Source organism: Fundulus heteroclitus, chromosome 15 (genome assembly GCF_011125445.2).
Source record: "Fundulus heteroclitus isolate FHET01 chromosome 15, MU-UCD_Fhet_4.1, whole genome shotgun sequence".
In the NCBI taxonomy this organism is placed as follows: domain Eukaryota; kingdom Metazoa; phylum Chordata; class Actinopteri; order Cyprinodontiformes; family Fundulidae; genus Fundulus; species Fundulus heteroclitus.
Genome location: NC_046375.1, coordinates 22624966 through 22642819, shown reverse-complemented (window position 1 = coordinate 22642819; position 17854 = coordinate 22624966). Strand labels below are relative to the sequence as shown.

The 17854-nt window shown below is 47.0% G+C and overlaps 1 protein-coding gene across 1 annotated transcript; it reads right to left on the bottom strand.

Moving 5' to 3' along the window:
- Positions 1-3598: 3598 nt before the first annotated feature.
- LOC105930621 (calmodulin-1) lies at positions 3599-17854 on the bottom strand. Its single transcript, XM_012868907.3, has 6 exons — positions 17717-17854; positions 12466-12496; positions 11131-11274; positions 5393-5499; positions 4876-5011; positions 3599-3686 (listed from the first exon to the last, which is right to left on the bottom strand). The coding sequence occupies exons 1-6, from the start codon at positions 17717-17719 to the stop codon at positions 3658-3660; spliced, it is 450 nt and encodes a 149-aa protein (XP_012724361.3). The 5' UTR covers positions 17720-17854; the 3' UTR covers positions 3599-3657.

Here is a 17854-nt window from a genome sequence, read left to right as displayed (position 1 = left end):
ACCAGAAATAAACATGTACAGTAAATGTCAACTCTGATGGCTTTTTTTGTTTTGTTGTTGTTGACAGTCGCGCACACACACACACACACAATTCTATAAAACTATTCTTTAATTGAATTGAAATTGAATTGGTGATGGTACAAATGAGCTCTACAGCACTTCATGACCAGTCAAGTATCATCAGGGAGGATAGAAACATGAGGAAGCCAAGAGTTTATTTTCGTTATGGTCCTCCAGAATACCCAACACCCGATGCTAGCATGCACTCAGAGGTGGGTAGTAACTAGTTACATTTACTTGGGTAACTTAATGAACAACATATACTTCTGGGAGTAGTTTTACTGCACTGTATTTCTTACTTTTACTTGAGTAAATATTATGAAGAAGTACCGCTATTCTTAGTTGAGCAAAATGTCTGGCTACTCTATCCACTGTGAGTTACTTTACTGAATAAAGAACAAACTTGTTTCAACCAGAAACAAATCCACAGATTTTATTAAAGGTGAGACTTCCTGTTTCACAAGTGTTGTTTTAATGGTATTTTCTATCTGCTGAGCCCCCGAGCCATTTACATGTGAATAACCATACAGTAAACAGTAGATCTTGTTATTGGAAGTACTTTGTAATGTCCTAACTTACTGTATATACATTATCTGCTTGCTTTCATAAGTTTTATGTTGAAAAACATCGTTTAGGAAAGTTTCTTCTGCTTGAATTTGTTACTTTGTGATGTTTGCTTGTAAATGTTTTATGTCAGTCGTTAAAATACCAGAATTTCCACATCATTTATTTATTTTTTTGCCTGACCAATTACATAATTTTTAAATAGCAAATCAGTGGATAAAAATATTTAGTCAGTACTTGAGTAGCCTTCTTACCAAATACTTTTTTTTTTTACTCTTATTTGAGTAATTTCTTGGTTGGGTACTTTTTACTTTGACTTCAGTAAAAATATGTTGAAGCAGTGCTACTCTTTCTGGCTGCTCTGCCTGCCTCTACGTACAATACAAAAACAAAAAAATAGGTGAAAAAACAACAACAAAAACATACCAAAATTACACATTAACAACCCTTATTGTAAAGATATACTTAACTCTCAACAACTGGGTACCTACAACTACATTTATGTACAATTCAAATTTGTTTTTTGTTTTAATACACAAATAATTGCTTTTATTTCTTTTACCAATTTATTTCACTGCACGGCTTGTGCTGTACAAGAACCCGTTCCTATCCAACTTGTCCATCTGTTAAGCTTCTCCTTGTGGAATCGTGGGAACTATGACTTACATGTTCAAAATGACTGTTTAAATATTTTGGAACCTTAGCGGCTATTTTAAAAGCGAGCAGCATCCTGAGTCAGATCAAGATGTGGGTTGACACCTAAACTACAGGAAATTCATTATCGGTTTCGCAGTGCTGAAAGAGGGTATCCTGTTTACTCTGCTGAACCATTACCAACAAAATGCTGTAAAATTGGGGGCGGCTTCGTTCTCCCGTCTGAGTTTCTAATTTCAAGTTCCTGCAGCGACCGACTGCAAGAACTCAGCTATGTGGTCTACGCGTAACTAACGAAGATGAGTAAGCTTTATGTGTAAAAGTGCACATTTGTTTTCACACTCGTGCGTCTGAAAAGCCAGAGGAATGCGCGTCCAGGCCAGCCGGGCCAGGAAAGCGTGCTCGTCGCCACTGGCTCTGCTGATGGCGCTGCAGGGAGGAGCAGCTCTTCTGTCATTCAAATGAAACCACCACGGCTGAGATGGCTGGCTGACAGCTGGGAACCTTTTAGTTTCACCTTGACCACGCTCAGCGAGGTCCTGTCCACAGAAGCTCGCGCAAACCCGCGTTGAACCAGACCTGCGGAGACGCGGCAGAACGCAGACAGTTCCTTGAAAGCAGCGTCCCTCGTCCCCTTCGTGGCTTTTCTTGTCCTCCTGACCTGAAGGCGTGGGTGTAAAGTGTTTCCTTCGCGCTGCGCTGTGGCCGGAGAGCCACCCTCCACCTCCTCAAGCAACACGCCACATAGGGCAACATGGCGCGGTTGGTGCTTTTAGACGCGTTGTGCTCTGCGCGCCTTGTAGCCAGGGCAGAATAATGGAGAATAAAACCGCAGCAGCGCATTGGCCTGGTTTGCCTTACTAGGACAAGCCAACATGGAGTCATCAGCAGAGGCAGGAGGGTTTATTCACCCCCACCACACACACACACACACACACACATCCAGCATGCTGCTGTTGCCTAGCAACCAGCTGGGTCTCCTTAAGTGGGAAGAAGAGCTCATGGATGTGTTTTAGTGTGTGTGTGTGTATATCCACAACTGAACGCGAACGCAAACACACTCCCGTCGCCTCGCAGTGTAAGGCAGCAGAGTTTGCCACACGGCCCAGCTCAACACCACCCAGAGACACGGCACATGGAGCTGATTGGAATCATTTATTGTTGACACATTTGTCTAGTCAGTAAACAACGTACAGACTTGTTATGCTGTCTCCAGAGATCATTTTCACAATCAAGCATAAGAAAAATGACATAAGACATGATAAAGTTCATGGTCTTTTTATTTGAAAAAAAAAAAAAAAAAAAATTAAAATTAAAATTAAAGACTAGCATGTACAACTTGGAATGAATGTAAACTGGACTCAGATGGACAGTTGCGCAGACCGGTGCGCCGCCGACGCGGCGCAAGCCCTCACTATGCTTCTCGTCAGAGTCGAAAAAACAGAAGAAAAAGAAAAGTGAAGGCCAGTGATTCTCTCTTGCAAGAAAAGAGGGCAGACACTCCATGTCAGCGAAAGAAAAAAAAATGAAAAAATTAACAAAAGAAAGCTCACTGTAAGACTTTAACTCCTCCCCTCCTTTAAAAAAAACAAAAAGGGAAGGAAAAACAACTACTAAGATGGCCGTCCAAATAACAAAAACAAAAACATGCCAAACGTTTGAAGGTGGATTTTCTTTTGTACAATTTTTCTCTCTCTCTCGTTTCTCTTGCATACAATTAAATCTCATTCCACTTTAATGCTCGAGTTAGAACCTGGTATAATCTCTCACCTAACAGTACAGGGCTCCTCTGCGAATACAAAAAAAAAAAAAACTGTACCAAACCAACAGGAGGACAGCTTATAGTGGAATCAGCACGCTCTGATAGTCCGGAGGACGGATGGGGACTGAGGGGCCGGGGCTCCAGGGGACAGGGGGGGGGGGACGGGGTTAGTGCTCCGGTCTCAAGCTGCATGCATGAAGAACAGAAAACAGAGAGAGAGCGAGAAGAGATGGCCAGCCCAGACGTGTTAACCACGGGCATATGGAGCTGGAAGGCCAAATGCTTTCTGTTGGGTCTGTAGGTACTAATTACAGGGCTTTGTCGTCATTCTTTTTACTCGCACTGATGCTAAGCTGATCTTCATGTGGGGTTGGGAGGGAGGGAACAGAATCACTAACCATCATTTTCATGCAGACATTTTTTGTATATTTTTTTTATATATACTTTCCCTGTGTGGACAGAAGGATATTTTATTTCAACATTCAATTATTTTCTATACAGAAACAGTATGAATAAATGAACATTTTCTTCCAAGAGGTAAGTAAAACTTTTTTTTTGTCGTTTTGTTTTGTTTTTTTCTTTTTCTTCTAAGAGGGGCAGGATGGGACGGGCAAGCTTCACTTTGCAGTCATCATCTGTACAAACTCTGCAGAGACACAGACAGAGAGAGAGAGACAATGAGGTCATCAGCTTTGCGTCTCCTGCCGACGCAGTGAGCATCACCCGCTAAACTGCCCAATGCTTTCTTCACTTTTTAAGACACACATCCTCATTACTGTCCACGTCCGTCCCATGGAACTGCTGCGAGTGGGACGCACACAGGCTAAAACAATAAATCCACTCTCCAGAGAGGATGACACAGACAGCACGGAGAAGTGGGACACTTTTCAGCCAACGCTGTTCAGGATGCGTCGACAGCCTTCCCCAAAATGAGCGCAGTCTCTCGTTTAACGTGCCGAGAGTCGGGGGAACTACTGTCACATCACAGCTAACGTCGGTGTACTGTAGACAGGAGTTTATGCGCCAGAGCAACTCAAAGTGATGCGTAGTGTTGAAGTGGGAGGAAAATGATGCAGGGATTTCAACGTTTGCTAATAAACGTGTGCTGTGCGGCTATCTCCAAGCTCTGCCACATCCTCAGGTCTTCTGCTGCCCTTCACAGGTTTTCTGCTTCCCAACAACCCTGACCAGCTCCCCTGTCCCTGAGAAAGGAAAGCATCCCCGCAGCATGACGACACCACCACCGCGTTTCACAGTGGGGCTAGCGGGTTCGTTTTGTGCCTTCTTCCACACGTTTGGTCCTCCCTGTGTTTCATAAAGGCCAGATCGCATGCATGCTAGCCGGTGCTCACATCTACAAAGTCTCCAAACGGAGGCGGGTTGGAATCGACTATTTTCAGGCGATTGTTCTGTAAGATGTCAGCTTGGGACATTTGGAAGCAAACCCTGCGTTAAACATCTCCAAACTTACAAGTACAACTAACTTAACCTTACTCCAGACTTGTAGAAATCCACCGATTAATTAGGCGACTTCTGAAGGCAGCTTGTTGCATTGGATTTAATTTAACTTTTCAGATTTTTACTTGTGAAAAAAACCCCATTTAAACCCATTTTCTTTCTACTTCACAACTACGCACCACTTTTTGTTCTTCCATCACACAAAAACCCAAGAAAATGTGCTGCTAAAGGGAGAAAAAGAAAATAGTGACTGTAGCGACGTACTGCTAGTCAAAGTTGCTTTTCTCCCAGCTTTGTTCAGCACTTTCTGTCTTGACTGATTCAGAGAGCGGTCGGCTTGTGATCGGGTCCACCGTGTGTTTTCAGTCATTTCGTACCTTCATAGTTGACCTGTCCGTCTCCGTCAATGTCTGCTTCTCTGATCATCTCGTCCACCTCCTCGTCTGTTAGCTTCTCTCCCAGGTTCGTCATGACGTGACGGAGCTCTGCGGCGCTGATGTAGCCGTTGCCGTCCTGGGAGAAGGTGACACGGGTTCAGATGAGGACGTTTCCAAGGGATGGCAACAACATGCAGTAGCAGCCCATTAAGTAATATACGTCATAACCTATGACATGTTTCATGATTGTCTTAAGGCACCCAAACTTTTTCTAAATTGCTGTTTTTCGTAGAGTTCATGGCTCCATTTAGCAATAGATTAAAGATTTTTCTATTCGTTCAAACAGGTGGACCAATGGAGAGACGGGTAGCTTAACGAGTGGATGGAAAAAGTCTGGAAATTTAAATATATTTCCATACTCAATTTTTATTTCTCATATCCATTTCCCAAGCCTTCTTCATACCCTGTCTTTGACATAACTTAAACACTCCATCCCAGCAACGGTTTACTTTGTTACCTTGTCGAATACCCGGAAAGCCTCGCGGATCTCCTCCTCGCTGTCTGTGTCCTTCATTTTTCTGGCCATCATTGTCAGGAACTCTGGGAAGTCGATGGTTCCATTACCTGGAAAAGGTGATCAATGAGGCCCATTTAATCATCCAAAACAAAAACAAAAACCTCTTAAAAGCCAACGCCGATAAGCCGAAATAATATCATATCAGCATTTAGCTGATGAGAAGCAGCCAACTGAAAACATTGACTAAGTGCTTTAGCTCCGTCTGTCCTCCCCATCATCAACCGGGCCATGGTTCTGGATCTGATGACGTCATGCGGAAAGTTAGGGCGCATTACGTCGTTGCATAATGGCTGGAAGGGGCGGAGCCTTTGACCGCTGTAAGCATCCGCCCTCCTCCCTGTGTTAAACATGAGCTTATGTGCTGAAAGAAATCGGGAAGGGCGTCATTGTCAGCGAGTTTTTCCAGTTTCTCCTCCTTGAAGCCCTGGGAAAACACAGCACGATATGCCGTCGCTTGCAAACGCATTTACACCCTATTTTGTTGCACTGCAACCCAAAGCGTCAACACAACGGTTCATATCGTTCGCAGAGGGACTGATATCAGACTCTTTGGACTCTGATACAAACTTGCATGCTTTAATGTAAACAAACAAAACAAAAGCCACTCCTGTGGATACTAAGTGTGTTGTGTCCGTGTGTCATGTTATCTGCGTACATCCTAAGCCTCAAAGAAAATGTCACCGTGGTAACACATTGTAACAATAAAACATTCTTAATCCCATTAATGTGACAGACCAACACAAACCAGGGCAGGATTGTAAAGTGGAAGAAAAATATAGTACTAGGGCGGTGTAACTTTGCCAAAAAGTAATATTATGATCTATTTCAATCATAACTGCGAATGAATTTAGACTTTTCTCTGCATTGACCACAAGCAACAAAAATGGCCTGTAGACTATTTAAAACAAGACATTTAACCGCTTTTATCAATCAGAAGATAATACCTAGTTAAGATGGACATCAATCCTTGTTGAACATAAAGTGAAACCAAAAAACAAGTCTATGTTTTAGACAGTTTCACCGGTACTTCCTGAAAGTTTCTGCTAAAAAAGTATGATTAGATAAACTCAAATAAGAAAATGAGATCATCTCACTGCTGCAACTCTCTTCCCTTCCATTTGAACACGTTACCGACACCTAAAAAACGCGTCTCGTCTTATCTCATCTCATACGTAGCCAAAAATAGCATATCTCTGCCATTTGGAAAATGTTTTTTTAAATTTTTTTTTTTAAATGACGATTCTATTGCAAATGCAAATAACTGTCCAGCCCTATATTGTCCATTGTAAATGTGCAGATAAAAAAATAAATAGCTGAAGCTCGGTCTGTTGGATGAAGAGCGTCTTAACAGCAGTTAAATGGGGGCCGGTGGCCACGCAGCCATTATGTGGACGTTCAGTACACTGTGCAGCTTGGCCTTCAAGAATCATAGAAGCATCTCTTCCTGAGGCCAGATAGAAAAGCATGCTGGGGGGGTGGAGGCAGGACTGGGCTACTGTTCTACATCCCTCGGCTGTGTTTCAGGTGGCTCTAATGGCAGCATGCATGTGTTCTGTCGGATCAATAGCCGTGTAGCTGTTGTCACAACAGGATTAAACCGGGATCAGAGTCTCCTGACTGTGGAAGCTCAGTGGTTCATCAGCTCCATGGCGGGAGGGAGGGGAGGTGGGGGGGCTCCTTTTATGTACTATGTACACCTGCAATTCTTATAGGACCTTCCACAATGAAAAATAAACCAAAAACAAATGCACAGAAACATTGAACAGACTCTATGTAAGATGCCAGGGACACCAAAGGTGAGGGAGCTGGGGGGGGGGATTTGTTCTGGGTAGGTTTGTTGGCAGATTAACCCAGGAGAGAGACGTAAAAGGAGCCAACAGGAGCTGGGATGTGTGTGTGTGTGTGTGTGTGTGGAAGAAAAAGGGATGCAGTGATGTGATGGAGCAGATGGCGATCTCATGGCCAGGGGTAAGAGTCTGAAGAGCTGTTATCTAACGCAGCAACTTCCAGCAGCATTGAGGAAACACGCTGCCACTGGGAAGGGTGGGTGAGGGGATAACAGAAGTTCAACTGGGAAGAAATAAACTAAAAAAAAAAAAAAAAAAAAAAAAAAAATCTGGGAGGGAGGGAGGGGGGGAGATGCATTTTCTGCAGCAGTGAGGAGGGATGGGAGCAAAGCGGGATGAAGAGGGGGAAGAAGGCAGCCTAGGAGAGAGAAAACAGCAAGAGGAAAAGAAAGAGAAAGAGAGAGAGGGCGAAGGAAGTGAGTGGGCGACAGAGAGGGAGATGTGAAGAGGAGAGAATATAAAGGAGTGAACCGAGTGGGAGATGGTGCGATTACACATAAGAGGTGCTGACGCAAACTATAGATGGTTGAGACATCTCAGCACACTCGGACGTTTGCTGGTGGTCCACCTGGAGCTGAGGAGACACGGTAACGGGCGATGAGCTTGGGCTACACGGCGTTTTACCTCCTCCTGTTTGAGGAGGAGTCATCCTCACTTCTCTGCTTGCTGCGGCTCAACCTGATACCAGCATCCACACCCTTCCCAGGTCACGTCTCCCATCTGCAGAGACACCGCTCCTTCCTGCTGCCCTCTGTCTGCTCAGAGCCACCCGCCCTCTGGTGCATCCATTGTCTGCCACAGCATCCTTGTTTGGTAAATAAAGCTGATTTTCAATGGCTGCTGATGTGGGTACTGGATGTGCAGAGCACAGAGAGGCCTTATGTAATCACTTTTATTTTCCATTACTACCTTCATTGCCGTCTGACCTAGATTGCGTCAGCCAAGGGAGGCAGAGGCAGAACAAGGGGATGCTAGTGATGGTGTGTGTGTGTGTGTGTGTGTGTGTGTGCTGGCTCTTAAATGCAACTTGTGGGGGCGGTGGGATAATCTTTGATCAAAGGGCCGATTGACTTATTCTAATCAATGTGGTCCCGCTACACAATCCTATAAGCTGCCAGGGTACAGCTGGGGTAAAGCCCCCCCACAAGGCAGGCAACTTTTACTGCCCCGGGAACAGGAGCAAGGCATGCAACGTCCCAACACTAGTTTTCCAGACTTCCAGAATATTCACCTGGAACTGCTTGAATGTGAAGTTTTATGTGGAGATTGCATAAATCTGAAGTAACGGTGCTGGATCTGACCAGCTCACTGGTTTAGGTACAACTTAGACCAGCTGCTCCACAACCGGCAATCCTTAGAGGGACTAGAGTAGCCTACAATAGATGCAGTTTCTGTACAGCAGTCTGACCTTTGGTGGGTTTATGTGGCAACTCTAGACCATCGTGTGGCACTTTAACCCATTTAAACACTTTAACATCAACCTGAATTTAAAGGCATGTAAAGTATTGTGAAATTGCCCCTTTTCATTATTATAGAAAGGGTAAATTCACACCCCCAAAATACTGACGGGTCAAATATTCAAACCAAGGACTGATGTGGCAAACCATAGATAAAGAACATCATTTAAAACATAAATGAAAAATTCTGAATATTGAGAATGGTCCGTTGTCCACGTCTGGATGAAACATGAAAATAAATGGGGGTTTTTTCCCGTCCCAAAAGAAATATGAACATATAGATGCAGTCAAAAACTAAAACATAACCCAAATGACTTTATTTAAACAGAATTGCCAAATTTACTCCTAACGTTGCTAAAACCCTGTAATCTATAGATTTGTTTTAATCGTAGAGTTTTATCGCCTTTAGAAGGCTTTTATTGGTCGACACCCAGTCCAGTTTTTGCTGATTGTCATCGATTAATCGTCTCAGTAAAGGAGCATCTTTGGGTTGAGTACAAATGTTTATGGGCCAAACAAAAAGCTCTTAGTTTTGCTTGGTTTAACTCAGCTCCAAAATACTTAGTTAACCCTAAAGAGAAATGAAAGTAGTTGTAGATACTGCTGACTGAACACAGGTCTGATGAAGAGGATGTTCAGGGTATTCAGGGTGAATAATCCCTCCTAGCACGATGGTCTCCAGAGGCTCTACAGGACTCCCCAGATTATTACCAGCTTGTTGAGCTACCAGTCAAGAGTTTGGACTCACCTTCTCGCTCAGTGGTTGACCTTTATTCTTATCGGCACCTCTGAGAACTCCTTCATGTCTGGATGAGAACCATTTCAGGTGACTAACCCGATGAAGCTCATCCAGAGAAGGCCAAGAGTGACCAGAGCAGTAATCCAAACTACAGGGGACCTTTTAGAAAAAGCTAAAATATACCAGATGTTCTGAGTTATTTTTAAATTTTCTGTTTGATACATTATTCTATACACATTTGAGTCATAGTTTTGATGTCTTCACTATGTGTCTGCGCTGTAGAAAGCCACTGGATGACAAAGGCGAGTCCAAACCTTTGAGCTTAAGTCACCAGCTCTCATACTGCTTCCCCAGCAGACGTTGAATGAAGTTTGGAGCTGATTTCCTGATTGGAGCGGCCAATCAGATCACAGCTGATCTCTGGCCGATCCATGAGCGCGCTCCTATAATTCAGCAGCGTCTAAGTAAAAGTGCCATTAGCTAAGACAGGAGAGAAACAAACGGTGGCGATGGAGCGGCGCTCTTTGACACATGGCTTGTTCTGAGAACTCCACCTGCTCATCCATATCAGTGACACTGTGGACCGTGATGGAGCTGAACGCGCAGTGACTAAAGCGCCGACACAGAGGGAGGGACACGTCATCGGACAATAAAGCTGGCCGGCCAGTTGGCTCGCGCAGTTGGCCAACAGTTGGCAGAGAAATGCGGGGAGATGGGCGACAACACAGCTGATGTGTTTGGAGGCAGGACAATGACGGATGCCTCAGATAATCCCCCGTTATCTGTAACAGGGGGTTTAAACACCAAAGTCACGCAATGACACAAAATCCCAGCCGTGTCCCGCAACAACAACTCAAATTAATTCCCAAATCTAGAGCGGTTCTGCGCGGCGGCGCCCTGCGTCTGGACAGGAAAGCGGGCTGTGACTGTGCGCCTTTTTGCAGTTCTGTAGCGGCCGACAGTCATTTTGCAGATTAGAAACGAGGGGGCATCATATTAACCTAAATATCCAAATCCTCCCACCTCCCCAGCTAAATGGGAGTAAATTTGAGGATTTGCCAGCGTTTGAGCCAGAGCATTGTTTGTTGCGACACATTTCGGTCGACTGAACATGACTCAGACTAATGAACTAAACGGCAGAGCGTTTTATGACATTCCTAACACGCCTTTATGGAACGGTTGTCTGTTCACAGGGTCGGTGAGCAGCCAGCGGCTTCCTGTCTGTACTAGTCTCAGTGTTCCTACTCACAAAAGGAGCCTGCAGAGTACTGCGTGTATCACCGCTACTTTTTAGATGCAAGGCAGCCAGCCATCTTGGATTGTGACATTCAAGCGGCAACTTCTCGGCACCTTTGTTCGTTTTTACAACTCCAAACTTTTCAAAACGCGGCTCAACGGATCAGAACCTTCGTTTTTACGACAAACACATTGAACGCATCATCACTTAGAACTCCCATTTTTTTTGCAGCCTCTAAATGCATCAACTGGCAGCATGTCCTTTTTAGGGTCAGGGTTGGAGACGTTCGTTTTGATGTATAAATACGGACAGCGGTATATAACAGAACCGGTTTTAAAGGGTTTGTCAAGTCGACAGTAAAGTTGATGATTCAGGTAAAACGAACATGTCCTACTGACCGTCAGCATCCACCTCGTTGATCATGTCCTGCAGTTCAGCCTCTGTGGGGTTCTGTCCCAGCGACCTCATGACGGTGCCCAGCTCTTTGGTGGTGATGGTTCCGTCGCCATCCTTGTCAAATAAGGAGAACGCCTCCTTGAACTCTGTGGGATTGAAGGGAACATTTAGGAGTCAGCCTGCAGCGGCGGTCCAAACAAAGACGGGTCACACCAGGGCTCTACGGGGCTAATAGATTTCCGATTGGGACCGTCTGGCACATTGTTGCCAATCGGATGAGCTCTGACTCTACAGACAGGCTGTTTAAAAAACAAAAAGTGAATATATACATCAGCGTGACTTCTTCGTTTTACCATAAGATTCGTGCACCACAGAAAGATGGGGAGAAGTGAAGAGAGGCAATGTGGAGCTTTAGCCTTGGGGTTTTAGCGCAGGCTAATTAGCCACAGTTGGGTTCAGTTGAAAAGAGAGCAGAGCTTCCAGTTTTAGACTAAAGCGCCACACTGTGTCTTTATGACGACAACATAAAGGTAACTCTGCGTTTGACACAAATCACAAGCATGGATGGAAAACTGTCAATTAGGTGGGACTTTGTAGGCTGCAGTCCTGAATCAGAAGTGCTGTGAATGCTTCATCCCCTGATGTCCGGCTCATTTTCAACAGCTAATGATCTGCCAGGGGAAGGGGGGGGGGGGGGGGGGGGGATGCTGCTGAAGCCTTCAATGTTCTTTTTGCCTTCATGTGACGTGGAAGCAGCCAGGACAGCTAATGAGAGACATTACCTTACATGACTGCTAGCTTTATTGAATAATTCAGGCTGGATTGAATCCACTGAGAGCCAGTAAACAACATAACAGAGGAAAGTTTTTTTTGTGGTTGCTGGAAGTGGATAACCCGACCCTCGCCAGATGGATTTCGCTCCACACGGCTCCACGCGTCCATCTGGGATCGCTCCATTGGAGATGGATTTCAGAAGGAGGGGCCTCATCAAAAATCCTTGCATATGATTGGATAAACCACCTGCTACTTCAACCACTGACATCAAAACCAACCAGTGATGCAGATGAGAGCACTGTTCCTTTAAAGAAATAATATTCGGCAGAATGGACAGCACTGATGAAACAGCAGCCATTCTTGTCTAAATCTAAACAGTGGCTTCTCTGATACATCACATCTATGGAAATCCAGCCCAGCCATCCTGATTGGCTCGTCCACTTTATGTGGTGATGACATCCCTCCCAGTGGCAGCGAGTTCAGGTGGATGTGTGGAGCCGTGTGGAGCTCGCTGGAACTACATCCATCTGGCGAGAGTCAGGCTAGGAAGTGGAAGTTCTTACCTGCAATCTGTTCCTCTGTTAGTTGGTCAGCCTGTCGCCGGGGAGAGGGGGGGGGGGGGGGGATGGAGGAAAGAAAGAACAAACAGGTTACTCAAAAAGAAAGCCTTTCAGATACACTGCAAAAACAGGAACTAAAAGGAAGCAAACTTTTCCTTGAAATGAGTGCATTTGCCCTTAATTTGAGCAGGTACATAAGATTACCCGCCAATAGAACAAGTAGTTTGACCACTAAAATAAGATAATCAGATATATTCGCTTGAAATAAGGTGATGGAGATGAGTTGTTCCTATTTTAAGTGGAAAAAATCTTATTCCACTGGCAGATCATTGAAACTTGCCTGCTCAAATCAAGGACAAATACACTCAGTCCAAGGGAATCTTACTTTTAGTTGCCTGTTTGCAGCGAAAACATACCAGAGCGAAGCTTGAGAGCCGCATCCTTAAGCTTGAGGCGCTGCGGTGACATGGTTGGAGTGGCTGTCCTGTATTGTGAGGCAACCAAAGCACCGGCTCCTTCTTTCAGCCAGCTGACCAGCAATGCCCAGCAACAAGCGGGGGAGGGGCACTGCTGTGTTACTTTGTCTTTATAAATCTGGAGGAGACTCTACACTTCCTCCATCATGTCCCTGAAGGACTTTAGTCCGGCGGACAGAAATTTCTGCCCTTTTGGACCCGGAAGCGGCTGAAAGCTGCGTTCACCAGCTACCCACTCACGGCACGGCTCGCCATCATCATAAAGCAGGTGTGCCGTTAAAGCGGCGCCTGAACTTTGCCTCCACAGAAACCGACACTTAAGATACCGTGATGAAGCAGATAAGGAGCTGCCTTCAGGGCAGACAGAAAAAGGGAAGCCAACCCTGCGAGACTGGTGTGGTCTTGGTCGCCATGCTTCCTCTCTTGGGCTCAGCCATTGCTGACTCACTGTGGCTTTAAATGTTTGACACAAGGTACCCTCTTTAAACCTCAACTAAAGAAGAGGTGGTTTAAAAAAGAAAAGAAAAAAAAAAGAGCGGAGCAGGAAAATGTGAAGACAGCCCTGCCTTCCTTGTATAAAAGGATGGAGGTATTTTTATTATCATCGTTAACGGGCCAGTCTGACATCAGCGTGCTTGGCAGTAAAGGAGGAACACGCAGAGCAACCAGGAACACACCCTCCCTCTCATGTACACACACTAATGGCAGCCTTCCTCCACGCCAACACTTTCCAGGCCGTGGTTTCCTGCGTAGCGCCCAGCAACACTTCCAAGGAAGCGGCGGCCCCCCCACCCACCCACCCATTGTTACGTTTGCGTGTCTGTATTGTTTGTGGTGCTCTGATGCGGTGAAGGAGCCATCCCTGAATCCCGTGACTCTTGCGGAGCCGAGCCGGAGGTCGGCCCATTTTGGAAATTAAGTGGGCAAATTGAATTTGTTGCATAAGGGTCAGATTAGTTTGGGCAGGACTGGCATCCAGCGGACGGCCACATGACAGTGCTGCGAGCTGACCTTTGTGCTCCCCTCAAACAGAGAGGCCTCTCCTGGCGGACTGAGCAGCAGCAGGTAGCGATGGGGATTGGTGGAGATGACCTGATTCAATAACCTCCCTCTCCATGCGCCCCAGGACAGCCAAAATGAAACCAATCAGCACGACTGCTGGTTCCTGCTCCTTCTACCTGCCTCCTGCAGGCTCCATCAGCCCAGCCCTGCCGTCTCTCCAAGCTGAGCAGGGTGCGGGGTGACTCAGTGCTACGGGTCCTCTCCTGGCTTTTACCCAAAATGCCGCGGGCTCCTGGTGCCGCAGCAACACCAGGCCTATTTTTCCTCCGTCAGATCTTCCCCTCCGTGCGGTGGCTCTTGCTGCTCGGCGGAAACTCCCTGTGATTCACCGTCCTCTTACGGGTACCGCCGTCAGCCTCAATACCAGCTTGTAGGGGAACGGGAATCTGTGTGTGTGTGTGTGTGTGTGTGTGTGGACGCTGCCATGAGAGGGTCAACCACGTTCCCTGTTGCCCAGGCAGCAGTCCGCAGCTCTCCCCACAGGGCTGTGGCAGACGGGAAGCAGCTCCATCAGCGTCAGAAATAGGCATGGCTTGGTCACCGGTCTGAAGGTCTGTAAAGTTACGCTTTTATCTCCCCTCTTTTGTTTAAGCCCTCTTACGTAGACGCAGGAGGACGTGCTGGAGCGACCAAAGCTTTGCAGCATACAGAAAGGAGGCAGACCAGTTTCTCCCTGACATATTTCCCGCTGCGTGGAAATGCTCCAGGTCAGGAAGCCGGTGGAGCACCGACAGCCGTTCTCCTGTTTTAAAACCGTGTGTAGCAAGCTAACAGCAGCAGCGCTGTTAGAACGGCGAGCTCCAGGCCCAACCACGCCAGTCAGCCCCCCCAAAAAAAACTGATTCTTCAGAGTAAAGGATTTCCTTTTATAATCAAATGTGTCCATTTTAATCTCTAAACTCATCAGCTGACATCTACTTTGCTGCACGTTTTGCTTTAGTTTGTAGTCGTTCCCTAATGTTCTAGTCCCGTGCTATGATTATGAAGATATTTTAACGGGAATAGCTCGCTCTGGTTGTATACAAAGTTTGTTTTGGCTCCTTATATTTTATCTTTGTGTTTTATTCTTTCAGTTTGCTCCGTTTGTTAGTAAACAAAGCAATCTGGTGCACACTAACCAGAACAAGACCATGTGAGTGAGCGGACGTATGATAGCTGGCACGCGCTCAGTGAGTGATGGAGGTGGAGCCATGGAGCAAAAACAAAGAGTTAGTAACCCTAACCCTGCAGATCGGGTCGCTGTCACGTCAGCGCGAGGCGTTGCAGGACGGTCCACTGGCTCTTACAGCAGCTCGGTCAGCTGTCGCCATCTTTGCTCTCTGATAGGTCCGCGGTGCTGCCATCAGACAGCACGACAAAGTTTATGCCTGCCGATCGGCCCGGTGCAAACTAAACACTATCAGGACGATCGTAGTATTGTTTTAATTTGAAGATGAATATGTGTTTTATGTTCAAAATAGGCGACCAGGCCCCTATAAGCACGCCACTTCTATCAAAGCATGTGGCGGGACGTCGTTTTTCTTACATATGCATACAACCTATTAATCTGAAGCAGCAAGCCCAGACCAGGAGTGGGCAACGGTCAGGAGAAAGCTAATGATCCAAGTTAGATTACCTTAGCAGCGGCAGGAACACGTGTTGCCACTCCGCTCTACGTGAAAGCAACAGGGTCAGGCTTTACTGTTTTGGTCTAATTTTGCGTTATTACAGTGACGCCAGAACATTCTGGCTGGTACGTGGGAACGGCATAGCGGCCAAGGCCTACGGATATTCCCTTTATTTTATTTATTTTTAACTCCTGAGGTGCCAGCTGAATCCCTATAGTCATTGTTATAAAGGTGTACAAGCAGCCATCGCTCGGATGAACGGGCGTGACGAGCTGAAATATTCAGAAGAAAAACAAAGACTCAGTGTGGAAAGTATGTTTGTGTGTGTGTGTGTGTGTGGGGGGGGTTGTTCATGCAATGAATGCCTCTTCTCTTTGGGGTTGGACAAAAGACAGAGAGGCCTTAGAGAGAGAGAGGGGGGAGAAAGGAGGGGGGGTGTAAACAACACCATGCTCCTAACGCGCAGTGACAGGGCGCCATATGGCCCGTCGGCGGCAGGTGACGGGGTCCGCGTTGGACGCAGGGAGCGCGTTGTCCGCCAAAGCGCATGAATTATTCAGCCCCGGCGTATCACATGTGCAGCGAGATATACCGACCAGGCACCGGCAAACAAGAGCGGAGCAGGAACCAGATCAGGCCCCGGCGCATTTACGCGATACGTCCGTTTCCGCCTGATTGGGCCCCAATGCCGCCAGACAAGAAGGGAAGGGGGGGGGGGGGGGGCGCTTACGGCGGAGGGGTGAAACTTTTTCGCGGCGACTCCACGCTCCGGTTACCGCGTCGCAACGTGAAACTGAGTGGAAGCCCGACACCACGGGAGGTATCCGATCACAGCAGGGGGGGAAGGAGGGGGGTTCTGGACTCCCATCCGGCTGAGAGGCTCCTGCGCCACGTTCAGATTCATTTCCAGCTGCTGATGTGTCGCTACGCTGCGCCGGCGATGGGCACCGAGAGCAATTCTGCAAGTCACCGAGACCGAGGCCTAGAGACGAGCAGAAAGTGAGCTGCAAAAAAAAAAAAAAAAAAAAAAAAGGGGGGGGGGGTGGACGTGCACGATCCACCATTACGGAAAACACCTCGCGGCAGGAGGACGGCCGGGTCACAGTGCACGGGAAACAAACAGGAAGACACAGTGGAGAAAAAAAAGTGGGGAGTTGATTAGAGTCGTTTACGCTTCTAGTTCGGATCTGGTCAAGTCCCACAGGTGCCACATTTGCATGCCATCGAAACATTTGCAAAGAGGCAAGCAAATCAGCAGACACAAGACAAGTCGATAAGCCAAGCCTCCCTGGGCTGCAGGAGAGGCGGGGACCGCGGCCCGATAGCTCCTCTTTTTTTTCCTCCTTTCTTTTTCTTTTCTGAGCCCCCAGCAGCCTCCCAGTTGGAGGTGCGACCTCGCAGTTGCGGAATATGGTCAGTTTCCGTTGCGGAACAATTGACGAGAACAGCGGCGGTGGTGCAAGCCCGAGAAAAAAAAAAAAAAAGAGGAAACCGAACAATTTCATCATCCTGACTGGTCAGAGTGTATAAACCTAGAATTTAGCATAGATTCACCACGGGGGGAAAAAAAACCTACCAGCGTGGGGCTTCAATGACCCCCCCTCCCCCCCTCCCAACACGCCTGCGCTCCGAAGGCGCGTCGTATATAAAAAAAAGGGGGGGGGGGGCACCGTTTCTCAATTAAAACAGGACAATTATCCCATTATAACCCGGAACAGCCCGCGCGCGTTACCCTCGCGCCTCCAAATGTCCCGAGTTTAAACTCGAGCTGTCGCGCGCGGCCACCGACCTGCTAATTGCGCAGTTATGAAGCATACAGTCCACATGTGAAGCTGGGCTCATTTCCACACACATAACCGCCAAGAAACGCAAACATGGCGCATTTTATGGCTTCGCGAGGAGCCGGGTGAGTCGGCTGAAACACGGAACGAGCCTCCCCGGCGTTTTCCGCCTCCTGTGCGCACAAGAGGAGCTCACGATAGGAATCAATGAGCGGGCAGCAAATGCAGAAGCAGCGTAATAAAGCAAGGCTCCAGCCAGCTAGGACTTCCCTATAGATAAGATGCCATTTCCCCTCCGCTAACACAAAGAATGAATGACCATACGTACCATGGTGGATGGGTTGTGTGCTTGTTGGTCTGTGGAGGCAGACTAGGAGTGTGCTCGTTCCTTAGATGGAGTTCCACTGGCGGTCTTGGAGCGTGGATATTGGCCGTGGCCAGAACGGGGAGGTGGGAGGAGGGACTT

Bases quoted from the DNA above. Each gene is read 5' to 3' on its own strand.
- LOC105930621 (XM_012868907.3), bottom strand. The intron at 11,275-12,465 runs GTAAGAACTTCC...TCAATCCCACAG, and splicing joins AACAGAGGAACAGATTGCAG to AGTTCAAGGAGGCGTTCTCC. The intron at 5,012-5,392 runs GTAACAAAGTAA...ACCTTCTCCCAG, and splicing joins CTTTCCGGGTATTCGACAAG to GACGGCAACGGCTACATCAG.